The following is a 26,902-nucleotide window of genomic DNA, read 5'->3' on the forward strand; positions in this document are numbered from 1 at the left end:
CCAAGGTTTCATACTCTTACAATTAAAATGCTTTTCCTACCTTGGGACTGAGGCCACTTCCCTAAGCTTGAGAAGCAAAGAGCGCTCAGCAGAGAGAAAACAATTTTTTTAATTCCTATTAATTTCCCAGAACCAGGGTTTCTCTTGGTGGTCCAACCAAAACTGTTATTTCTGAACCCCTGCCAGAAGGGGCTGGGATAGAAAGGGGAGGGCTGGGACAGGGAGTGGTATGTGCTGACAGCTGGTTCAGCTAATTCAGAGAGCAGACAAGTACCCACTGCCTGGCCACAGCTCTATTACCAGGACTGCTAGTGGTGATAAGTTTCAAAGCTGGAGGCACAGACCATGTCAAGTTGGACTCATAACATTAACAGAGATGCTGCTGTGCCCCATTCCCACCAAAGCCTCTTGCTGTAGCACTGCAGAACTGTACTGCAGGGCAACTTGGCAGGGACTGCTGGTATTAGAAATGCTGATGGGTCGGGCAGAGCAGCAAGATGTTCAGGACTACAAGGTTTTATACAACCAAAGATGTAATTGGATCCAGAGTCTTAGGTCTTTCCGGGAAGGAATTTCTTGAAATGTCAGCTCTAAGCTCTCTGAGGATATGACAAAGGAAGCCAAGGACATGACAGAGGAAACCAGCTGTGACTTCTGGATAAGAAAGGCTCTAAGTCCAATGTTTATGAGCTGTTGCATGTGTCAGATGCTTCCCTGCACACACACTTAGCTTCAGACTTAGGAGAGTTTGCTCATTAGCCTGAGCCCTGCTGGTCAAGGTCAGCCCATGCCATGGGAATTAGGGCTGGAGTTAGTGGAAACCATTCCAAGCCTTGTTTCTAGCCAGAATGAGCAAGAGATAATGTTCTCTGGAAGTGTGCCTCATTTTTGCCATCCTTTCTTCAGTGAGTCAGCAGGGGAAAATCTCAGCTCTGTTGAACAAGAAATTCTTCTTTAAAGCAAAACCACGTTCATGAGGCTGCGATTCCTTGGATGCAGCCAAGCAGCAACTTCAAGCCCCAAGTTGCCATCCACCTGCCCAGTACTCTTCTGATCTTTACTCTTCATTGTTCACTGTGAGTGGCTTTGTCAGGACTCGTGTTCCCTGGCAGTCTCCATGTCACACTCAGTTGTAGTTCCTCTCCTCCCAGCGCTCTCCTGGAGACAATCCTCCCACTGCATCCCTCACCACATGATCCGAGCTGCCTCACCGTAAGTCACGGTTTTGGCTTGCATGACTTCCCTTCCTCTGGATCCATGACTGCCTGATAGCACAGGGGCACTGGAATCAGTGTGAGGCATCTCTGGTGAGCCTCTGCACCCACTTGTTCCACCAACCCTGCACACATATAATCCTCTGGAGAAGAGGGTTCTCTGTGTCCCTGGAGTCTTCTGGCCTCCCCACTGCTGTGCACCAGTGCTGCTGTTCAGCCTGTCTTCCTCAGGCTAGCTGTCTGCATTGGCCTCTGCTTCTCACCACCCTCTCCTTTCCAGAGAGTGTTGGCTCAATTTCAAGTCCTTGGCTGATGTCAATCTGCAACTCCCTTTCTAGCTTTCACCAGTGTTTCACACTCGCTTTATGTGGGCCATGTATTCCATCTCCTTCCCAGGTTCTGGAAGCCTCCTTGGAGCTCAGTGTGCCAAAAAACTGTCTCTTACTCACCCATCCTCTGCATTTCCAAAAAAAAAAAAAAATACAGTATTTCCCACTTTTGTAGATTCATTAGTAATTTCTCCCCATCTTGGAGATCTGTTCTTCCTCACCAACAAGTCCCATCCTTCCAGCAGTCAGGTCCACAGCCTTCTCACAGTAGGTAACATGTCTTTACCTTAATTTCCAGTATCTTTATGTGAATTATTATTCAGAGCCCACAGCTCAGGCTATGCCTCTGTGCTCCTTCTTGCCAGCAGTTCCAAGGTTCAGCATGGCCCCAGGATGGACTCAGCAGGCACATCCCCCTGCCCCAGTGGATATCAGATAAAATATCCCTCTCCTATCATATTTGGGGAACAGCATCACCATATTATTCTGGTAATCTCCATCCCAGGTGTGCTTATGTGGATGAAGGGTCCTTAGTTAGAAGGAACTCAGGGGGGAACATTTGTTAAGAAGCATCTATAGAAATTCTTTAGGAAAAATAAACAACCAGGCTCTTACTCCAGCCCAGCCAAGAGCAAGGCAGCCCCTGTGGGCAGGCACATTTGTAGGTCTGAATTGCTTACTGGAGCTGGTGCCAGAGGTTGGTTTGCCAAGACCCCTTTCACAGCCTGGAGCAGAAGAGGTTCAGCTGAGGCTCCTGCCCCACACGATGCCAAGCCTCCCCAAGGGATACCATGGACAACATTCACTACATCAGTACTGCTTTCCCACCCCACCATGGCTTTCTACCAACCAGCCCTGTGATCTCCCACATTTCTTTGGTTCATTGGGGTTTTTTATCTCTAAGAAAACTGCTCTGAGCACAGCTCCAGCTGGAGCCAAGTAATTCAGCTCCTTCCTGCTCGCCACGTTGCAGAGTGCTGGCCCGAGGTGACTCTGCTGACACCATCCAAAGCCACCCTAAGCACACCAGCTCCCTGCCAGGATCATCATATCAGCGCAACACAGATGTATTCATCAGGTGAAGTAGCCTCTGCTGCCCAAAAAGCAGCTTCTCAATTCCCTTTGTGCTTGGTATTGGTCTTTTGAGCCCAGCAGGAGCTGGCAGACCTGGGACGTGCCTGAAGAAACAAAATATGACCAAATGAAGCAAAAGCACATAAAAACCAGCCCCTTTGGAAGTATTCCCATTAATCTGCAGGCTCACCATTACCCCAAGCCCAGCAAGTGCCTCCAGCTCAGGACTGCAGTCCCATTTGCTCCTCCACTCTTGGGTCTCTCTTGGGTAACAACCATCAATCTGAGTTTTGCCAGACAGTGCAATGACAATAAGTAAAGGTCTAAGAATACAAATGACTCATGCTATTAAACTCGAAACCCAAGCCAGGCTTGAAAAATATTTAGAGCTGTAATCAGCAAGGAGACAAATTCTGAATTCAGCATTTTAACTCTGCAAGCCAAATTTCCCCATTAGAAGGGCGTTTCTCCATTTTCTAATATCACTATTAGTATTTTTCATTTAACAATTTGACAGAAATAAAATACACTGCAGTAACACCAGTGATAACACACTTACTCCCACTTGAAAGACTGTCTTTATTCTTTCATAAGTCACTTCTAGCTTACAGCTCTATTGATCATTGGTGAGGATGAATGGAGCTTCCCAGGATCCTCTGGGACAAATCCTACATATATATTTTTTCATACCCACCAAACAATGATTTCTAAAATTCAACAAAACAGGTCATCAGGGCAACGTTCCATTGATTTCGTGTCCACTTATTCTCCAAGCACGATGCAGAATGTTCTATCAATAATTCAACAGGCTGAAGGCCACCAGTGCCCCAGGAGACACAACTATCTCATGGTCTCCAACATCAATGGGAGGTGTCTCCATTGCTAGAGGGAAAGGGAATTATGAGCCTAAAAAGCAGGGGTGTCTTGTAAAGCATGTGCACCAACTAAAGAAAAGTAGTTAGCTCTACCCTGTGACAGAGGAGAGCAATTGTTTGAAGAGATTCACTCAAAATCTGGCCTAGTAAGTATTTCTAATGTGCTCCCAGAGTTAGTCAACCATTCACTACTCCAAGCATGACTTGTTCATCATCCCGACATTAATTAGCCAGCTGCTGTGAAGTTAAAAGAGAAGCAGTTCTGCTCTGGTGCTCCCATACCCAGGAAAGCTTCCCAAGGATGTTGCTGCCCACTGGAGTTTTAGGTAATTATTTGCTGGCTTCAAAATAGCTCTATTTGGAAATTGTTCCTCCTCTCAGCCTCCTGTCTTTTCCCAAGAGATCCCCCAGGGTGGGACTTACAGTTCAAATAGTCGCAGTGTCTGGAAGAGTTGCCATGACAGAGTGGTGAGCCGGTTCCCGGAGAGGTCTCTGAAAATTAAGGAGGAAAAAAAAAAAAGTAGTCACTGTAAATAATTCTTCCTGCACATGGCCCCACCACCTCCACAGAGCTCATCGTCCTCCTCAATAGGGAGGCTGTCAAGCAGTTTAGAACTCAAGTTCAGATTTCATAACGAGAGATTTTAATGAAGATAAACCCAAATGAATGTTCCTCCTTTTTTGTTTTTGTTTTTTTTTTTTTTTTTTTTTTTTTAAAGGGGAAAAAATGATTTATATCCTGCTGCAATGTTAAGGAAAAAAAAAAATCCAATGTCTGATTCTTACCATGAATCAACCAACCAACCAGAAGCAAAAAGAACAAGTCTAATTTCAGAACTTGAACGAAAAATTAAGTACAAACCTCATGTTAAAAATAGTAACAGCCAGGTCCAAATGACAGCACGATGATTACCCAAGGTGTTATCATATGATCTGCAGTAGCTGTGCATTCCAGGTGTCCCAGAATGGCTGTGTGCTGCTTGCACCCAGGGGTACCACTGCTACAGCAGCCAACAGCTCCCCATCCTTCTCTCCATCTGCCCAAACTTGCAAAAACATAAATCTCATCTACCTGGGAGAGCTTTGCAACCCAGCAGACATCTTCTCTTTAGCTGAAAGCCAGAGAGGATGAAAGAATGTAAAAGGAACTGAATTAATAAAAACAAGAGGAAGAAATGCGTCTGGAGCAGGATGAGCAGAAGGAGAACAGCCCCTGGTTTCTAACAGCACAAAAAGATGGTAATGAAACACATTCTGTTGTGGCCAGCCTTCCCAGGGACAACTGGCCAGCCTGAGAGCCACCAACCAAGTGCCAGCCCGTGGGGTGATCACAAGCTCTGGGAGAGCCCCAAATGCCCAATCTCTTTGCTGGCCCCAGAACACACAGGAGGTGCTGCCTCCTCATGTCCTTCACCAAATCCATCCCTGCTGCGAGCCACAGGCAGGGCAGCCCCTCTGCCTCAGCCTGGCCCACAGGGAAGAGCAATGAAGAGCCAGAGGCAGGAATTATCCAAGGTTCATTCAGTTCTGGGCTGGCCAAAGAGGAGGTATGACCCAAGGCAGGGCTCAGCCCCCAAACCCTGTCTGATTTGCAGATAAGTGCTAAAACCAAGAGAGCAAACCCCTGAATGGCTCCAGCTGGCACAGATTTGATGCACGAGGATTTGGGATGACAGATTCATTTCTTCCCTTACACTGAGTTTCAGCAAGGGGAAAGCAATTCTGGTCCTGTCCCACCTGCAATTAGGAGTGGGGAAGCTGCTCACACAGCAAAGCATTGTCCCAAAGGCTCCCCACGAGCCTGGCAGAAGAACAAGCCTTAACACAATGATGGCACAGTGCTGCTTTTTTAAATTCTGGCTCTGCTTCACATCAGACTATCCTGCTGTGGGAACCATGGCAAACCACAGGTACCTCATTTCACATGACTATGATCCCACCATTCCCAGGTTTCTAGACAAACTGCTTCCAGCCTCTGAAAAAGGTGGTAAAAATGGCAGGCAAAGCTAAGCAGTGGGGAAGAAAAATATTACAAAACTCCCTCCTTTATCCACCCCAGAGCACTGAGCACCTGGAAATTTTGCAAAGGCAGAAGAAAAGTGGGAGGGAAAGGAGCAACTCACTGTTACTGAAAAGTGAGACAGTAAACTCCCTCCCCCAGCCCAGGGAGAAGAAGGAAGCGTAAAGGGGATGCATGAGAGACAGCAAGATGTGGGAGAGAGGCAGAAATGCAGAGGAGGGAGTGAATCTCGCTGGAATGTCCTTTCTCAAAGGTCATGTTTTGCTACATTAGGCAGAAATGTCAAGAGAAAATTGGATTCTGAAAGAGAAGAGAAAAAACAACAGGCTTTCCACGCAAATAAGGGAATCAAAAATAGCATGATCGTGTTATTACAATTTAGGACACAGAGAGATGGAGAAAGGATACATCCTCACTAATGCAAGGGGCTTTGCCAGGCAGATGTGCTCGGCTTCTCATCTCCCACTGTGCCTGGAAACCAACTCCTACCTCCTCCTCCCTCCCCCAGACAATAACCCACAGCAAGCATTAGGGACAGAGGAGATGGGTCTTCCCTTGCACACATCTGGCAGGAGACTCTGCTCTCAAAGGGCAAAGCCAGGGTTTGATCTGACCTGACCATCAACTTCTGCAGGGCTGGTCAGGGGGACACACACCCACGGCTCTGTTTCAGACTAGCCTGGACACACACAGGGAGGAGGAACGTGTCTGTCATTGGAAATAGACACCTTGGGTACTTCAAAACGTCACAAAGGTCCTTCCTCAGGCTCAGAGACAGACCTCATCACAGAGACCGAAAGGAGCTGCACACAAACACACATTAAAAATGCACCACTTCGGTCACAAAAACTCCAAAGGTCACAGATGCCAGCACTGGGATTCCACATATGGAAGGGTACAGCTACTGACTTGTGTTGCAGCAGGCAGAGCTCCTCCAGAGAAACTTCACTGCACAGCAGTGATTTCTCCCCAGAACAGATCCATCCCACGTGCTGGATGGGACAGGATTCCTGGGGAAGGGTAATGTGATTCTGTAATTAGAGGTGGAATCACAGTACATGCACACAAGGAGATTAAATTATAGCTCCAGAGGTGAGCCATAAAAAAAGCTTTAAAAAAGGCTCCAGCACTTTGTAACTCCTGTTTGGTGCTTGCAAGGTTCCCCCAATCACAAACCTCAGCTGCACACACCAAGTGTCCCAGTGTTCTGTACAGCATAAATGGAGAGGGCTGGGGAAAATCAAGGTGCTCACATCCAGAGCTAGTCCTCTCACAACTCCAAATCAAGGCCTCTCAAAGGCCCATTCTGTCTTCCTGCATCATTTCCAAGTCTGTTTCCACCTCCAAATCCCTGTTACTGGATGACAAACACCACCATTTTCCTGTACTGGGGCTGGGCAGTGCCAGCTCTCTCCTTCCTGATCCATTTCCTTCTCCCTCCTAGCTGAATCACAACACTCACTGCTTCCCAACCACTCCCAAATATTTCTCAGTCTCAATTTCCTTATCCATACCCAAATTTCCCATGATCTTCCTCACTTTTACATCCTCCCACACCAACAGCAGTGTCCCAAGAAGAGCTGCTACTTCTCTCCCTTACTCATTCCTGAACATCTTTGGCAAAACTTCTCCCCTCCAACTGGACCAAGAGCCATTCTGCTGACCTAAGATGTCCCTGAGAAAAATCAAGTCTTCCCAGCAAAATCTGCCCTCTGACAAGATTTCTTTCCCTTCACAAAAGGAGGGTGCAAATCTTCTGCAACAGCAGCATCACCAGCATTTTCTAACTTGAGAAAAACAGCTTTTTCCCAACCTTCCTTCTACCACTTCAAACATTTGAGAAAGCTCTTCTGTGAAACTAGAAAGAAATAATAAAAAATAGAATCAGCTAGGAGCAGACACCCAACACAGAGAAGTTCAGCCTGAGCAATTAAAATTTGGCAGAATTATAGCAAAGTGGAAGCAGTCCTTTATCAGTGTGCCAGACAACCTTTATAACAGCCTATGCATCAGTTCCACCTGTAACAAAATACAGCACATCACACATCAGGAAATGCAGGCACAGGGAAGCAAAATGCCTTCCCTGCATATTTTTCAGCAATGAGCAGGAGCCTGTCTCTCCCAGGACAGATCTGCCATCAGCACTCCTGGAACATATTCAAACTGTTTCTTTGCCATGGGACATTTTCTCCATCACTCACAAGATGCTCTTTTCTACAGAGACAGTCTCTAGAAGTAGCTGCCAGGTTGCTTATTGCCACCAGAAGGAGCTGAGTAGGGAGAGAGGGTTGGAGAGAGCTCACCTGGAGCAGGTCCAGGGCAGAGGCACCCAACCCACCCATGGCTCAGGCTCAGCACACTCCACAATGCTCCTGCTGCAGCAGCTGTGCTCCCAAGGCTCCTGCTCCATCCCAGCAGCTCTCACTGCACACCTCAGGGGCAGGCTGGCACCTCTGAGTGACAGCTAAACCCCAGTTCTAGCTCTGTCTCTCCAATTCAGGAGGGGACACACTGAGTCACACACACTCTCCTGCAGGTACTGCCAAGACCTTGCTGGTGACCAGCAGGGAGGGGAGGTGACTTTTGCCATTTTGTCACATTTTGTGAGTGACAGATGGAGCCATGGGGTGCCCCATGGAGTCCTGAATGAGCTCCTGGAGTGAAAAAAGGGATGGGTGAGGGTGGAAGAAAGAGGACTCCAGATCCGTGTGGAACAGAGCAAGTGGACGTCAATGCAAGAGGAGACGGCATTTTTTTCTTTTCCCTTAATTACCCAGCAGCCAAAAGTGTTTCCACTATTAAAGCCATTTTTATTCAGCTAAATTAAGCCAGTTGCCTCATTAATGACACCAACAAGCAGGAGCCCCTGTAATTAAACTGTAAGTTATTTTATGCAGTTCAGCTCAATGCAATGGCAGAAACGCTGCTGCTGGGGAGGGACCCTGTGCACCTGTCCCTCCTCCATGCAGCTCCATCCTCCACTTGCCCTTGTTTCCAAGCTGACACATTTATTTCTGCATGGGAGAAGTTTTTCACACGTTTTAATAACATGGTGCCACTATGAAAATCCTGATTGGGAGGGATTAACTTCCCAGAGCAGCTGGGGCTGAGGGAGCACAAGCGAGTGCCTGGCACAAACGCGAGGAGAGATGCACATCCTCAGCTGCAGTCCCCGGTGCTCGATATGCTGGTGGCACTGCATGTGACTCCCTTGATATCTGGGCACAACAGGTGCTTCCCACCATCTCACAGCTCACTGCAGCCTTAGCTGGGTGCTGGTGGCCATGGGAGAGGAGAATGCCACAGCCTCACATGCTGCTGTAGGGGTAGCTCCTTCCAGGCTTCATATCTGCAGCAAGTAAGCTGCTAAAGCTTTGGGTTTGAACCAGCAAAATGTTGGAAAGTCATTTTGTGGCTTGCTTATCCCTGCCAGATAACTCCAATGACCTCTAAAAGCACTGTTACACTCCCCATCACCCTGCCTGCCTTCCCTGTCCCCCTCCCTCCTCTTCCTGTTTAGTAAGCAGCTTTGCTCATTAAGAGAAAAAAAATGTACTGTCCTCCCTTAATGAACGTGCTAAAATTACCCCCACAAGTCCCAGAAGCTGTGGCAGCACAGGCCTCCCCACAAATCAGGCTCTGCAAATATTAGACTCGATTGGAATCTCCAATAGCTCAGCCCCAAGTCCCAGCAGGACACAGCTGAGACAGCCTGGAAAAGGACTGGGCACTGCCAAGTGCATGCAAGCCTTGCATGCCCAGAAAGCAGAGTGAGCACAACAGGATGTGGCATTAAACTGGTCAGTCTGAGATTTCATAGCTGCCAGGAGTTCTCCTGGGTTTGCTGCCTGTTCAGGCTCGGCACCAAGACTCATATATTGGTGCTGTGGAGGAGTGAGACAATTAACAGAGGTCTGGCATTGCCTACAGCTCAGTTCTGCTCCTCAAGCAACAGCCCAGAAACTCCCAGGGCTTTTCTGACCCCAAATAGCAGAACCAAGAAGTCTCCAAGGTTCAATCTTTTGTGTGCTTGGCCAGCAAAACCATATCCTTTCTCCTGTCCACAGGTTCCATCCTGTATCTCGTAAGGTTCATGTCACACACATGTGACATAACAATCATCTCACTCCCCACAAACTATTTCTTGTTCTAGGACTAGAGTCAGAATCTGCAATAATTTCCTAAACTCAGAGGATCCTGCACCAGAGAGGGACCATCATGGGTGACACACTAGAAGAGACTCTGCCATTCCACATGCACACCACTGTTCCTGGAGGTTTGGTACTGGAGGAAGGAGCCACCAATCCCTCTGTATTTCTCAGCTGCAAGACCCTGATTTTCAAATTCACACCGAACAGGGCTGAGGGAGGTGGAAGGGGCTGCATTGTTCTTTAAACACAGCATTAAGAAACAAACGGTATTAAGGCAGTACACCTCTGTCACAGTGCTCCCACAGGCAGTGCCAGTAACACATCTGCCCCACACCTCTCCTCCCAGTGCCCCTGCAGTGCAGCACCATGTCCTGCTGCTGCCTTCAACCCAGCCTGGCCTGTAAAATAAAGGCCATCTCCTATCCCATGACACCTCCACACCCCACAAGTCATTTCCTCTGAAGCATCTCCCAGCTGCACAAAGGTTTGTTCAGAGACAATCACCCCTCAGAGTTCATTGCTGCTCACAGTTTCAGTTCAGCACATGGTACAGATGGGAAGGTGTCACCAGATGTGGGTCACACTGTCCCTGTGCTCCAAGGCAGATCAGATACAGGGATCTGGCCCTCTGCTCTACACTCATCTCCCCCTTGTTGTGTGCAGTTTCCATTGCTTTTCTCCAAAGACATCTGGACTCTCAGAGGACTTGAGGAAAGGTTAAAAGCTGGGTCAGCCCTGCAGTAGCTTTCCCTTTGCCTGCCAGCTTCCCTGCAGGGCAGAGTCCAGCAGCATCCACAGAATTGGCCTGCCTTCTGCTCAAGGAAAAGAAAAATCAACTTGCAACAGGCAAGAGCCTTCCCCCACAGCTGCCCTCCTGCAGCCAAGAGGTCCTCAGGCTACACTGCCCCCACCTCATCTCTTCTGTCCCAAACTGCAGCAATTCTAGATCCATTAGACTGAAATATTACTGTACACTGGGCTTTCCTCCTGCTTTGGCATGCAGAAGTAATACTGGAGATGTGTGCCGGCTGAGGACAAGGGTTACCAGCTGCCAGCTCCAGCAAGGGGCTGGGTTTATCCAGCCCTGTTTGCTTCAAACTGCATTGTTCTTCAAGCTGGGAACAGAGAATAACTGGGGAATGCCTTCTGCTCACAGGTTTCCAGTGAACTCAGAGCCCAGCCCCTCTCTCTGTGTGAGAGAAGAGCTCAGAGCTGTGGCAAGGCACAGCTTGAAGAGATGGCATGGGAAGGACAGCAATGCCCACAGGGCATTTCCCAGCATCTCTGAGTACACTGTAATTGGACTTTGATGATATTAGAGTTTTTTTCCCAATCTTAATGATTTATTTTTCAACCTTAATGATTCTATGAACATCCTTGAAGTAATAGGGACAGGTGCACATCAAAAGTACCACCCAGCTAGGAGGTCACTCCAAACACCCAGGCAGATACTGGGAGAGCTGGACAAGGACAAGAGCCTCAGCATCAGTTCATAGAGCAGAGATGTGCTGCGACAGGTTCTGATGCTCCCTCTTCCTTCTGAATAAGGACTGTGATCTCAGCTGTTAGAGAGACCTTACATCAAATTTTTATTTTAAAAAAATTCCAATAACCCCACCTACTTGGATGCTCAGAAATCAATGAGCCTTGAATAACCTCAAAGGGGTTAGCAGAGAGAAAACTAACAGCTGGGCCTGAGCCCCAATTTTCCTGACTCAGGGAGAGGTGCCAGAAGCTAGGATGCACTGGGATGGTACCAAGAGATCTGCAGGGCCTCTGAAGAAAGGAAGGGGTATAAATACAAAACTACATATATATATATATATCCAGCAATAGCAAAACAACAGGGCATACGGCAGGCTAAGCTCTCGGCAGACTCTGCTAAATGGTTTCCAATTAATTAACTGATTACATGATAGAACAGAAGGGGATTCAAGTGAGTGCTGTTGACCTTTAAGAATAATTAATATCATCAGGATAGCAAAACTCGTCCAAGAAAAATAATTAGGAAGATTCTAATATTGCCTCCAAAGCCACATTGAAAGGGGTGAGGAAGGTTCTGGTTAATTCAGAGGCACAGTTCCCACGTATTTCCTAGCAAATCTATTTCTCCCTTACATTTGCTTCCACCTGCAGATCTCCCACACACACATGCTTCTTCCCTACACTAGTCAATCCTCCCTCTCTTCTGCAGATTCATTTTCCTGTCACCTCTTCTACACGTCATCCCCCTTCCATTCCCTATTTCTTCCCTAAAGGCTCCTTGCTCCAATCCCTTGTTGTAACCTCTCTCCAGCCTGGACCTGGCCCTGCCACAAACTCATCCCATCCCCTGCTCCTCTTTGGCCAGCCCAGAGTTCCACTCTGCCTTCCTGAGCCTCAGGAAGAAGACCTGGTACCTCCACATGGCATCCATCCACTTTCTTTCCTTCAGTCAGCACTGGCATCTTCATAGGCTGACAGAAGGCAAGCGCTACATGGCATCCCAAAAAAAGCCCTTCCCTGCTTTTCCTCAGCAGTCAAATCCATCACACAGGCTGGTCTGGGAAACAGATGTAAGAGATGCACAGCAACAGGAGGAAGATGGGAAACTCATGAATCCCATTACACCTCACCAAGCACACGAATGCTCCCACCTCACTAAATTTTTCTTGATTCTCCTTTCCCAGTTTGCTTGGCCCCAATGTCATGCGTGGGAGAAGGGTTGGAAAGCCATTTAGCCAAGCAGGAACTGAAGTGCTGAGCTTCTCAGGGAAGGTAGCCTGAACACACTGGGAACGAGGTTATGTGAGCAGCCAACATTTCTTGTGAGGGAAGTGTAAAAAAACCAACCCTGGAATGAAACTCACCTTTGCAGCGAATAAATAAATTTCCTCTGCTGCTTATTATCATTAAAACTTCTGCGGCTTGACACTTCACTAAATTATAGATAAAAGGAGAAATGGTTTTCCTGGGCTCAGGGAAGCAGGCTGCTGCCAGAGCCCTGTGTTTACAGCAGCTAATGAAAAGAAAGCCTGGCACTAGCCTGCAGCACTCGCCCCACCTTGGCAGGGAACAGAGCTACCTGCACCCCCAGCACTGGGAGCAGAGCTGGCACCAGAGATGATGGGACAGGCAGGGGCAGTGTGCTGGCACGGGGAGGTGCACACGAGGGGAACTGAAGGGCTCACACACCAGGCAGCAGAGTTGGCAGCTGCCAGCTCCCATGCTGTGCTGAGCCTCCTGGCCACAGCAGGAGGTGAGGCTGACATGCTCCAGCTACGCCTCATCAAATGACAAGAAAAACACTCAGCCTGGGAGACAGACAGCACCAAACCAGGCAGGACCTGCCTCACACCATGCTGCTGCCTCCCCACAGTGTCCATGGGGTGGGCATGGGGAGCAGGGAGACAGCAGGTGCTGGGACACACCTGAGCATGGGCATAGCAGCACCTCTGCCCAAAAACCTGTCTGCAGCAGCTGAGCACACAGGGAGGAATCATTCTCTGAGAAGAGCCTGCAGCCACACCTGAGCCGTGGCATGATGTGCCTGCTGACAGCCCAAGGCATGCTTGGCTGAGGGGGACAGGGAACTGTGGTGGCTTAATCCAGCCAGAGCCCTGTGAAGCCTGCTTGCCACACTCCATGCTTAGAACCATCCAAAAGCAGAAACACACTTTGCCTCTGACAGTTAACACTGTCAAAATAAACAGGAATGTCTGCACACAAAAGTTACATTTTACCCATTCTTCTCAATACATTATGTACTTTAAAAGAACTATCTTTTGCTGGTCACTGTGAGGAATATTTTCAAATGAAAAGAATAATCACCACAAAGCACTGAGTGCTTCAGAGTGCAGCAGGCATTCCTTCATTATTCTGAGACAGCAAATTACCCACAATTATCAACACGCACAACTGGATACAGCAAACATTTAGCCAAAGCCCATGGATTGTGGTTGCAGCGAGGTTGGATGGCAGATGTCCTAGAGAACTACTCATGTGAGAAACCCCCAGACAGCAGCAGGGTAGTGGTGCTGCAAAACAAATCCATTCACACTGCAGAGCACAGTCAGTGCCAGGAATCACTGCAGCTCAGAAAGTTACTATTCACAGAATCTTAGAGAGTTTTGGGTCAAAAGGGACCTTGGAGATCATCTCATTCCAAACCCCCTGCCACGGGCAGGACACCTTTCACCAGGTCAGATTGCTCAGAGACCCATCCAGCCTGGCCTTGGACACTTCCTGGGATATTGCAGGTATTGCAGCTGTCAAACAGGCAGCTGGGCAGGCTGGCTGCACAGCAGGAGAGATGGAAGCAAAAAAGGTACTGCTGGCAGTGAAACCAGCCTGGGCACCCCACAGGCAAGCTCCCACACCATGCCTTGAGCCAGCTTGCAGCTGCAGCCAGGAGAGCACAGGCACCCCGAGAGCCAGGCTGGGGCTGGAAGGTGAAGAAGCTTGTTCCAGGAGAAGGGCAGAAGAGGCAGGGGCAAACTGCAGGGCAGGGGATGTTCTGGGATGTTTCAGAGCAGCAGGGACGGGAGCAGCAGCCGGCCCTGTCCGTGGTGCTGAAGCGCGGGGCGCAGGGCAGGGACACCCCGGCCACCAGCACAGCTCCAGGGGAGCGGGCTCGGCATGCCCAAGCGTGGCTTCAGCCGTGAAACACGGCACCCTCAGGCAGCAGCACGGCTAAAGACACGGTCACCACAGCTCCCCGGGGACACGCTCCTCTGCCTCTCACTGGCAGCCCTCTAAACACCCCACAGCCACTTGCATCCGATGTAATTCACAACTCACCCCTTCCCAAATACAGATAAGGGGAGGGGTTGGTAGGAAACTCCACCCTTTCACCAGTATTCTAATAAAATTTTATAATTCCAATAAAACTCACGAGGGCCTAACTTATGACATTTAAATTCCTGCCTTGTCACACACCATCATGAATTAATGTCCCATCATTCATGTCCTGTCATATTTATTGCTCAAATACCATATGATTTTAATGTTTCTATTTTTCTGCCCTGGTGCTTATTGCCAGTATATCAAAAAGGCCCTGTAATCATACTGTTAGTAAACCAGGATCATGGAAAGAAAAATCCCAGGACAGATAGCTTCTGTGGTCACTTAACTTCCACTCATCCTGCCATGACTCTTCATTCCCCCAGTTCCATGTCCTCAGGTACCACCTCCCACAAAGGGTTCCTCTTCACTCCCACAGTGGCACGGGCAGGTAAGAAATGCTTTGCAGCACAGGGTTTGGGGAGGAAGCAAGAGGGACACTCAGAGGCTGCAATGATCTCAGAAACCCAAAAACAAGACCCATTCCTTGTCATGCCCAGATCTCCAGAAATCAACTCATTCTGTGCTCCTGGTGGTCTCAGATGTGCTGAGGTTTAACCAAGGTACAGGTCTGTCTCATTTGCAGGATGTCATCCAAGAAGAATGTTGTGCCTCTCTTTGAGGGGGAGCTCACCACAAGACATCCATCAGGCCTATTTTGCACAGCAAAGGCTTGATCAGAGGCTGACTCCCCTAAACCCATCAACTTGTCTGAAGTTCACATTTTACTCAAATCTTGTTTAAAAAATAAAAAACTATCAAAAAGAACCCTCAACCAATCAAAAAATACAAAAATACACACAACAAACCTCACATCATTGTAGGAACAGCTTCATTTTAAACATACCCAATATTGTCTGCAGACTTTTTTAAAGAGTAGATGGGAAAAAACAGGACCTTTTGAAAAACCACAGCTGCCCATTTCACATGTCAGTCAAAAGACAATTGATCATATTTCAGAAAGGGAAATAACTCTCACAATGTAACTGGAAAGATCATCTCAACATTTCAAAGGAAGAAAGGAGAAAGAAACTCCTAGTAAAATCCTGAGAGCCCATGTACCAGAGTAGTAGACATTACATCTGAGAATGCAAAATTTATTTGTGACAGAGTTGTTGTAACTGATCTTACACTGCAACAGCATTCCACAGCTCAAGGCCAGGTTTCATCAGAAATCATACAAGGTGTTATGCCTCAAACAGATCAGATAAAAGCAGAGAAAATAAATGTTATTCCAGGTTTTAAGATGGGGAGCTGAAGTAGGACAAATCTTGGCACAAAGTGCCATGAAGTGCTTGACTTGGAAACTCTCTCTCAGGTCCCACTAGAGTACATCAGTCACAAACTCACTGCTCCCCCTTCCATCACAGCACAATAAACCCTCTCCACAGGCAAGCTAGGCAGCCTGCAGCCAGGAATTAGTTACCCAGCCCTCAGAATGCAGGTCAAATGACTTCAACCCAGCCTGAAGGGAAGCCACAGTCCTGCAGGGAGCTGGTCTCTCCTCTGGCCTTGTGCACAATGGCTGGTAAAACACAGGACCTACCTCTGCCTCTGCAGCAAAAGGAGTAACTGCAGTTAACTGCTTATCAGTCACCTGTGGCAGTAAACTGGGAATAAACATGCCATCAAACCCCTGCTGCCAATTAGCATATCAGCAAGGACCTGCACTACACTGGCATCCAGGGGACAAAGCAGATGGGGAGCAGAACAGGAAAGTTTATGGAAGCAGAGGAGATGTTACAGCTGTTTATTTTAGTGGCTGTGCTATAGGCATGCCCAGAATTTTATAGGGCTGGAGACATATGGGGGAAAATGCCTTCCTAAGTAAATTGCAGCACAGTGATTTGATCTTGGAAGGGGCTGGAGCAGGAATATCCTTGGAGTACAAATGGGAATCAAAAGGTGCCCAAGCTGCTGCCTGCTTAGGGGTAGTAAAGGAATATTCACCTAATAGAACTTAAAGGCTATTTAAATCTTTTTAATACTTCTAATTTTGCCCTTATTAATGGAGAAACTTAACTCCTATTTAGGAAATGCAAAACAAAAGACATTAAACTATCAAGAAGGTGGTTTAGGTAAATGCATTTTACTCCACCTTCCCAGTGAGCTAAGAGCTCACACACTGTCATACACTGCCCAGCTGATACACACAGCCTCGTGAGGCTGCATTGATTCAGGAGCATGGATGGGAAATCAAGACCAATTAAAGCACAACACTTTGGGTCAGGAGAGACTGACAGGATGGAAATGAACAGCAGTGCAGTGGTGAAAGGACAAAGCAGGAAGAAACCATTGGGAAGGAGGCAGAAGGGTAAAAGGACATCCAGAATCAAGTGGAGGTCTGAAGGTAGGAACAGGGCCTGAGCTGTTTATGGAATGGAGCAAGATAGAGAGAGTTTACCCCTGATTCATATCTAAGAATGGTTCTTTCAGAACAAGACAACAGATTATTAACCATTGAGCAGGGGAAAGTGACCCTCAAGGTATGACCAAGAGCAAACTGTGTTCCACTTGGAATAATTCAACACCTGATTACTTTGTTTGTTTCTTTATTTAGTGTAATATCCCAATCAGGCTCCCAGACACACAGAGCAGAGAAAGTGGAGCTTGCCAGCAGCCCTCTGAAAGCACACAGGCCTCAGTTTCTGGGGTGCTATGAGTCCTGACACAGCACTGAAGAGGGCAGAGGGTAACTCAACAATTTCATACTACCTTAGCCCCCTAAATTTTCAGGGGATGCAGCCTTGTGTTTTTTCTATCTAAACCTAAACCTGTAACATGACTCTGGGAATCCTCATGCCAAACCTACCAGCTACATTCAATACCAAGGTACCAGTTCATCTGCATCATCACTGCACAACCGCCTTGAACCAAACCAGAACACTGAAGCCAACCCCATCCTCAGAAAACACCACAACCTACAAAGGACATTCTGGGAAGCTCCAGATTAATCACAAGTCAAATGTGCCCATGAAAAGAAGCCCATGAATCATCCAGCTCAGTCTTTCAACAGGCAAAGCATTTCCCCGCAGCATTCCTGCCAGCATCTTCCCCAGTCCTCATTTTGGGGAGGAAGAGGCCAACATGATCACATAGATAAAAACACCTGTGAAACTGGTCAATTGGCCACACCAAACTGGAAAAAACAATTACACACAGCATGAACCAGCCCAGGGTCTCCATCTTTAAGACCTCTGGGTGAAGACTAGAGGGGAAAGCTTGATCTTCAACTCTGTCCTCAGTCTGGCAGACAGCATTCAGAAAGTGCTCTTTGATAGAAGCTGTGTCTGGACTGGCCCACAAACTAATTTAGAGCATGTATAAACCTCCAGAAGACAGTTTAAGAAGAGCCTCTGATGCAGACAGAAATGGCAATTATTAATTTTCTAAATAGAAATCTGACTACTTAAGCCTTATTTAAAAGCATGCCTGTCTCTGTAATTACACAGCCTTAATTTGTTTTCTTTACTACACAATAAATAAGGTGTGCACAATTACCCTCTGCAAATACAAGGCAGTGCCTCCTGACTGGCTGGTTGAGTACACAGCCACCCAGGAAAACATTCAGAGGGAATCACAGCCTCTTAAGTACCTGCTCCCAGAAAAGGGTGACTCAGGCACTGCAAATACCAACTTGTCTGGCTGCAGGCACAGCCTGCTGGGACCCTGCTCTCCTACATGCACAGCTCCACTGTCCCACAGCCAGTGGAAGTCCTGTCCTCCTCCCCTGTGCATCAATTCATGGTGCACTCTGAAGCTCCATTCTGCTGTGGACTTCCCAGTGCCTAATGAGGGACACGTTAATGCTGAATTCTTCCCCACAAGGCACTACAACAACTTCTCTTGACTCTGCCTCTGCCTAGTTTCCTGATATGCGTAGGAAGTTGATAACCTCCCAACTTGTAACCCTCTAACAAGTTCAAATAAATTGGCCAGTGTCGTTAGGAGGACAAAGAGAGTGAGAGCATGCAAGGCTCTTCCCTCACTACGCTGTGCTAAACACACCAACACAGAAAATATGTATTCAGATGGTTTATATTTCTCAAATTTAGGAATCATACCATCCTAGAGTTTTCTTGTACTGCCTCAAGCCAAAGACTGAGGTTTTCTGTCAACACAAACATTTCTTCTGTTCAGCTGCATCACCTGCTAACATTCAGAAACCTTGGCTACAAAGGCTCAGTCTCCCACAGCTCAGACCTGTTGATCTCCTCATATCCAGTGCATGAGATTGTCCAGGACCATCCCCATAGTAGCCAAAGGGCTGCAAAACATGCACAGAAATTGGACCAGGAATCTACCAATGCAACTTCTCCCAGTGAGATGATCTGGGTACATGACACTGGAAGATATCCAGTTTGGATCACGTACACATCCACCTCTATTTAGCACCCAGACAGTATTTGTTCTAGAAGGACTGAACTGTCTCAGCCCAACCACCAGCAGAAGAGGTAGGTCCATGTTGCAAAATCCACTGTTATATTTTGGGTTGTCTCTGTAGCAGTGAAAGGCTTCATATCACCAATGACCAGACAGGCTATGGAGCGCTAACTGCCCTCATTCAAGGGAAAGGAAGAGGAAACCAAAGCTATTTCTAGATTCAACCTCTGGCTGACAGTCACCCACCTCTCCTCCACTGATTTCATCAGCCTCAAGCCCCTTGCACTTAACACAGCTAATTTCAAACCTTAAAAGGGCAGGTATGACCCTGCCAGGCTGCAGTTTGGAGCACTCTGAGGTTTACCACTTGAGCAGCTGAATGCTGAAAATCCCCTTCATGGGTTTCCTGCCTTTCCTCCCCGACTCTGTGATGGGGAAGGGGGAAAAGAACCAAGGCAAACTTCACCCAAACCCTCACAAACCTGAGCTCCTGCAATTAGAGCTGGGATAAGTGATCTGCTTGTGATTGCACAGCTGGGGTTTGAAGACAAGCGCGTGCACTGAGGAAGGGCCAGAAATAGATGTTACTGGGAGAAGGCAGAGCTATCTGGCCCATCTGAGAGGAGGAAACCTTGATGAAAGGCACTGGGGAAAAAACTCATTCAGCAGGAAGTTTTGATTTAACCCAGGATGGGAAGGGAGGCGTGTGTAGGGTGGTAATAAGATTTTAAGACCTCAGAATTTGTACATGAGCTTCAAGTGAAAAAAGTGCTCAAACCCAGCTTGTAACACCCTGCAAAGGGTCCAGCCTAGGGCACCCACCACCCTGTGCCAACCCTCCATGGCAGTGAAGCCACTCTGTCATTTATTAGACACACTTGTCACCTTATTGACTCAGCTCCACCAGCAACCATCCAAACAGCCACCAAAGGAGAAAAAGCCAGGGTGGCAGTGAAAATGTGTAGCAGTAACACAACAAGGCTAAAACACCATCCCATGGTCTGAGCCCTGCACAGAGCCCCATCATGAGAGGACTGGGACAGTATCCTTCACTCCCATCCCTGTACCTAGCTACAGCAGCCCAAGACTTACGGCAGAGTGACATTTCCATTAATCCTTTTATCCCAGGCTCCTACGTGCAGAGGCTGCAGAAAATGTCAGGCCTTTGAGCTGAGCTCCAGGGAGGCAGAGCAGCCAAGGAGACACCTTGATGTGCTGGCAGAGTGCTGAGGCCATGGAGGGGATCCCAGGTGGCACCAGCACCTGCCAGGCTGTGCAGAGCCTCGGGAGCCACCCTGGCTGCAAGGGAGCATCAAAGGCTGGGAGCCTTTGGGCAGCAGCAGGGAGTCACCAGCCCTGCAAGAACCAGGTCTCCATCCTGGACTGTCCAGCATCCCCCACGGGGAACATCCACACTACCAAATCTCAGGAACAGCATCAAAACCCACTGGCAAACACCAATCAAATAATATACTTACTTGCCTCAAGCTCCAAAAGGCAAGGAAAGAAAGATGTTAAGAACATGATCAATCTTACAAGGCCCAAGCAGTAAACAAACACATATTTCATCACCACATACCAATCCTAACTCTTGACAGAAGATGGATGTGGGGTTTTTTCCACTCACAAAAGTAATTCCAAAAGACAAAAACAAACACTTTGGGGAAAAGCAGCAACAATTTCCTGTGTACACATTAGTGGCACATTTCAGCCTCAAAGCAAGCATACATGGCCTTCTAAACTCCTACGACATCCAAACTAATTTCATCAGGAATCAAATGTTATTAATTTTATCTGTTAGATACATAAACAGCAATTTCACAATTGACAAACAACCCTCAAAAAAAAAAAAAATCAATTGAGAGTGGTTCAGAGAGAAGGCTTCCCAGGAACAAACAACAAACAACTACAGAAAACACAAAATAAATGCTACAAATCAAAATAACAAAGAGCAGAAATCAGGAATATCCCAATGGTCAGCATAACGAGGGTTTATTATGAAAATATGCAATTCTTTCAGCTCAGAAAGGCTCAGTTCACGTTCACAATGCCCTGAACTATTCATGCCCTTTGGTACTGCAGATCTTCTATTTAGCAAGTACTTTACTGTCACTTAGCAACTGTAAATGGTTTTCCAAAAAGGAAGCTTTTGGGGTTTTTCAGTTCACATCATCTCTGAGCAGACATCAAAAGACAAATGTATCCTACTCTGCAGGTTGCATCCATCTCCTTGCCCCAGGAACAAGCCTGTATGATGGCCCAATGCACCCACACACACGAATGGATGCACTTTTTCACTGAAGAAGCCACTAGCACTGCTTTAAAAAAAGGGATAAACAGTCTCCCATTTGGCTCATCAGCTCGTGCCCGAGGCCAAGGCCTCCCACCAAACCCTCTTCACCTTTCCTATCTACAGTGGAGCAGAGAGGCTTTTAATCTTGGACACAATCACTTGGACAAAATATTTCAATCCCATGGAGCACCTTGCACAGTGGCCTGAAATTCAGGCTTTGCTTTATCACCTTGGGAAAAGCAAATACACATTTAGAAAATAAAGTGGTGCCCTTGGCCTCAAGGAATTGGAAATTCCCCCTGACACCACTCTCTAGCTAACAGTGCCCCAGCAGCTGGACACTTGTGTGATGTCCCAGGATAACAGGGCTCCAGCCTCTCTGGCACAAAACATCCCTACCCCACATCCCCTGCAGACACCAGCTTAAGAAGTCAGCAATTAGCAGCAGAGCTGGCAGCTGCATACCCCAGGATTCGTGTCAGAAAAGCAGCCTTTGGTTAAAAACTAATGAGTGGGGCAGGCTCTGGCTGTGTGCTGGGGTGGGCAGGCAGCTGCCCCCAAACTCTGCAGAAAAGGAAATGTGCAGCAGCCACCAGGCTGGTAATGATGAGTTTTAGAGCAGCCATCAAAGCCAGTTATTAGAACCCAAACCCCCCAGTTTTCCAGCAGGAGCTCTCCCCATCCTGCACTGCAGCCCATTCCACTTCCCCATGCATTTTGCTTTTCTATCTCCTGCCCTTTCCCACCTCTGTCTCTCCTTCCCCATCAGCATTCCCCTTCACACTCCTTGTTATCCCCACAGGCACTTTGGGGATCCACCTTGGGACCACATTTTCAGGAGAGAAGAGGCAAAAAGGCACAGGAGCTGTTGGCACTTACATGTAGTGCAGGTGGGGGTTCTTGGCAAAGGCTCGTGGCTGGATGTTTCGTAGTCCTGAGTTCCTGATTGTCCTGCAGAGAGATGCAGAAGGGCAGCAATGGATTCAAGGCAGACAATTGCTCTACAGCCCTGCTCAGCACATGAGATGTGCTGGGAGCCTGTGACTCCTCCCAGGCTGATTCCCAGGAGGAACATCTGTCCCCAGGCAGCCTTGATGAGCTATAACCCAAGAGGAATTCAGGTTTTTCATCTCCATCTGGCATGGTAACACAGCACTGGCTCAGCACAGAGCTGCTGCTGGGTGAGGCTCTGCTCCCACATCCACCAAGGCTGGATGGGGTGGTACAGGCCATCCCCTGCTCCTCTGCTCTCCCTCCATCTCACAAGCAGCACTGCACAGCAAACCCATCTCCCATCTTCATACCCAAGATGGAACTCTGCTGCTTGCAGCTCTGATAAGGAAAGGTATTTTCCACAGGGAATTCTGGATCTTGAAGGAAGAAGAATCCTTTTCACAGCCTACTATGGCCAGGATTTGTCAAATATTCTCAAACACATGGTGAGACTATTGGGGATGGTCCTGTTCAGGACCAGGAGTTAACTTGATGATCTTTGTAGGTCCCTTCCAGCTCAGCATGTTCTGTGATTCTGTAAATATCTGTTGTCTCTGCTGCTTTGTTAGGTGAGGAGAGAACAACAGCCAGTCTGCTTAAAAGGGTTTTGTGTGTTAAAAGTGCAGCTTGCTGGAATTTGGTTACTGAGTGCTCAGCCCCATACAGCTCCTCCAGCCCACGTGGGAGCTGTCCTTAATGTAGAGCTCCCAGTGAAACACATTATTAGAGCCTCTGATAAGCCCTGAGCAACGCTCTGCATCTCACACACGCAGCATCCAAGGCACTCACAGATCCAGAGGATGTAGGAGGGGGAACTGAGAGACTGGGTGGCATCTTTGCCTGGCCAGGCTTCCCAAGCATATGCAAAGTCCCTTCAGCCCTATGGACCTCAGTTTCTGCTCCATGACACACAAAACTGACCTCTCTCCATGCTCAGAGAGATGTGCAGGGAGATGCAATTCCCTTATTGCACAGCACCACCATGATGGTAACTGCACTAAATGAGGACCAACAGCCCAGCAATGAGGGATTGGTGGAGACAGCTGGAATTTTATATTGTGGGGCTGGAATGAGTCAGAGCAACACATAAGCCCAAAACCAGAACAGCAGGGGAGAGGAGAGGTCAGGGCTGATGTGTGTTGACAGAGCTGTCAGGAGCTAGCAATCCTCCTCCTCCTCACAGACCCGGCCAAGACCAAAAAAGCATTTCATCTCCATTTTGTGGACTCCCATAGCAAAACACAGTACATCCAGCAGCTTAAACTGGCAGCATGGGGGCTGCAGAGGGAAGGAGGCCATGACTCTGCTGAAGGAAGGGGCTGCCCAGGCTCATTCCCCTCCCCAATGCACAGGACATACTCACAGCCTCTGGAGTCCTGTGTACAGCTCCATGTCAACAGCATTCAGCGTCTGCAAGTTCTTCCAGTTCTCTATGTGTCTGTGGAGAAGAAGGAAAGGCTCAGCTGTGGCACAATCATGCCAGGGACAGCACACAGAGGGAGGAGGTCATACTCTACCACCCAGCCCCTTCTGTTTCCCCAGCATTTTGGAAAAGTCGAATAACATGGGTTTACCCACAGTTTCAAGCACACAACATGCAACCAACCCATGGAATGTCCTTGCCCAAGTCATTGCCCCTCACTGCACATGTCAGTGAACAAAGACATGATTCAAATGGGTCACACAAAAAGAGTGAAAGCAAATAAAACCTCTCAACAAAAACTTAGGGCCTAAATTAAAAAAGACATATTTATCCAGTCTCTAGCTGGGGTGGATAAACAGGGCCCTAGTCTTTGCTGGCTGGAAGCGCTGCTGGCAGGAGAGCACCAAGCTTAGTTTGGAAACATTGCCTTTATTACAAATTCCTCAGTTGCCTGGGGCAGTCTGGCAGGTATGTTATAGAGAACAAAAACAGAAATAGATCTGTCACCGCAGGAGCATTTTCAGTAAATATTAGAGGCGGGGGAAGGTGACAGATCAGCAGCCCCAGAGAGCAGGGTCCCCTGTTATCAGCAGCACAGGAGTGATGCTGGCAGCAGCAGGACTGCCTGGCTGTGGCCACAGGACTCTGCAATGCTGTGAAAGGAGTTCAGTCCTCATCTCCCAGGCAGTCTTTGGCCAGTTCTGGCTTTATCCCAGGTTAAACTCAGACACCCTCCCACCAGAAACTCAAACATTTTCAAAAAGGTCTTTTCTGAGAAGCAGGTGGAGGTAGTCCTCTCTAAAAGTCAACTGAGAGGGGGAAAACATCTGGCAGGTCCCCTGGGACAATTTGTGAAAGGAGCCCAACTTTGAAGTCTCTGAACATGTGCACCCAAGCTCACATCTGCCTTGATGCAATAGTTGGCTTTGGACCTGACCCTGGAGAGGGGAAACATCTCCAAGTGATGAAAGGTTGGAGTGATGAGAAAACACTGAGAACTTTCCTGTGATTCTAGGCAAGAAGGTTGCAGGACCTCACAGGGTGGTCCAGAGGGTAAGCAAGCAGAAGAGGAATCTTAGACCACTTATAGAGCAGTCACAGGGGCCACAAGCTCCTCCTCCAGCATTTTCTGTGTCTTGCACAAGAACAGATGAATTATCATGAGGGAAGTACATGGACCTACTTGAGCCACACCCCAAATAACATCCATCTCAACAAAAGTAAAACACAAAGCCTGGATAAAATCTCCTCCTATTTCTCTGCTCTCACCATGCAGATCCAAGTGAAGCAGAGACCCACAAGAGACACCTCTGCTTTCCACAATTTGTCTGCATGCTCAGAGGGGTTATTCTAAGGACACAGCACAAACTCCCAACTGCTGCTGCATGACAGGGTAAGTCACAGTTCATTCCCAATGCCCTGCTCATCAGCTGAGATCGCCTGTGTCCCAGACAGAATGAGAAACAGGACATTATTCCAGCCACTCCGTGCTCCCTGCCATTGTCTACAGCCCCTGCGAGCACTGCCAGAACAAAACACAGACTGGGAGGAGTCAGTCAGGGGATCCAAGAGCTCAGAGAAATCTTTGGAGTCAAGGCAAGTCTGCCAGCTCAGGCCCTGGGCCATGAGATTGCAGGATTGAGCAAGGCCAGAAGCACAGGTTGAAAACATTTCCTATCTGCAACTCCTACACAGCAAAGTGAGGGTCCTCCAAGGGAAAGAACATGACAAGGAGGAATGGGATGGTCTTGGTTTACCACCAGGGCAGCTGAAGCTACAGCATCCAAGCAATGACCTTCAGGGAGGGATGGAACAGTCCTGAGCCAGGAGCTATGGAGCAACCACAGCTGGGAAGGAGGCGGCGGCCAGATTGGCTCTTGTTTTATTGATTGTGTTTGCTAAAAACAGTCAAGGTTATTTTTGACCTGACACTCAAAGCCATGTGGGCAGCATCCTAGAAGAGACAGAAAAAGACCTGAGCTTGTTCCCAGTGACATGCCCAGGTGTGAATTTGCTATGACTCAGCACTGGTGTGTGGGGGTCTGCATGGCAAGCCCCACTACCCCACAGTGACACAACACTAGATAAATACAGCTCCACAACCTGTATTCCAGCCTCCCAAACAGAGCCCAAGGGCTTCCTGAGCCAGATATACTTTAGTCCATTATTTAACATAGACATACCACACCCAAAGAGAGACAAGAAAAACAGCAGTGGAAAAGCACATGCACATACATATATAGGATAATTCCCCCAAAACAGCAGCTGCTTTGTGTAGAGTGCAACAGAGGGAAATAACAATTAGGTGCACGGGTCCGCAAGGGTCTTTGAGTCCTTTGAAATACACAAACACTCCCTCCTCAGGGATTTGCAGAAATGGCTTTTTCCCCTCTTCTGAGTTTTCAACTTAGCATGAGCTGTACCCTTGCCCCTAGAAGTGACAAATCAGTCTTGGTTTACAGGCACCTCAAAGATAAACCAGGAAAAATATTTCCTTTGATTCCCTTCTGCTTTGGAAAGGATAGTGTAACTTTGCACTGGCTGGGTTCACCTGAACCCACTTAAAAAACAAAACAGAACTGCATCTTATTCTGAAAGCTCGAGGAGTCAAGCTGTGATTGCAAAATTGGCAGTGGCTGCACAGAAAAGCAAACCAACCAACCAGAGAAACTCCACCCCTGAAACTTAAGTCCCTCTCATGTCCTTCAGTATCTCAACTAGCTCCCCCTCTTTTCCTTCCAGGGTTTGCTTGCCCTAGGAATCTTCTATCCTCCCACTTGCTGCTGAAGGCTGAGACCTTCCCTCCTCCTCTGCCTCGGTTCATTAACCCAGCAGGAGCACGGGCGCCTGGTTCACACCAAATCCAGCTGTGACAGCTCCCAGCCCTGCCCTGCTCCCCTCAGGCAGGCGTTGAGGTATGAATTACAGTCAGTGGACTACAGTTTATTCCTCCCTGCACATCTCTAAATACATATTCCTGTGGCATTCCTCAGTTATTACTAAGGCAAAGTGCTCTTCTCAAAGACCCAATAGCTTCAAGAGCATTACCAAGAGCTTCACAGATCCTGAGGAGCTCACCACATGCAGATCCACCTAGACTCATATCCAGCTTCTAATCGAGACCATATGAGGTGCATCACTAACACAGATGATGTTGCTCACTTATTTTTTGGGTGGAGAATGGAGGGTAGGGCATGTTTGTTTAAATACTCACTTCCTTCTCATACTTCTTGCATGTTAGAAGGGTCCTGCTGGTCCAAGTCCCCTTGCTTACACTGCAGAGCTGAATTTTACCATGCCTTCTACAGACCAAGCAAATTCCACCT

At 47.9% G+C, this 26,902-nt stretch overlaps 1 protein-coding gene across 3 annotated transcripts in view; it reads right to left on the reverse strand.

Moving 5' to 3' along the window:
• NTRK3 (neurotrophic receptor tyrosine kinase 3) overlaps window positions 1-26,902 on the reverse strand; it is a 203,061-nt gene that overhangs the window by 145,360 nt on the left and 30,799 nt on the right. For all 3 annotated transcript variants that reach the window (XM_079317834.1, XM_079317835.1, XM_079317836.1), the window contains exons 2-4: window positions 23,517-23,591; window positions 22,040-22,111; window positions 3,916-3,984 (exon numbers count right to left, since the gene is read on the reverse strand). In XM_079317834.1, the coding sequence (XP_079173960.1) occupies window positions 3,916-3,984; window positions 22,040-22,111; window positions 23,517-23,591 (216 nt within the window). The remainder of the gene's footprint in view (window positions 1-3,915; window positions 3,985-22,039; window positions 22,112-23,516; window positions 23,592-26,902) is intronic.

Source organism: Erithacus rubecula, assembly GCF_903797595.1.
Source record: "Erithacus rubecula genome assembly, chromosome: 14".
Classification (NCBI taxonomy): domain Eukaryota; kingdom Metazoa; phylum Chordata; class Aves; order Passeriformes; family Muscicapidae; genus Erithacus; species Erithacus rubecula.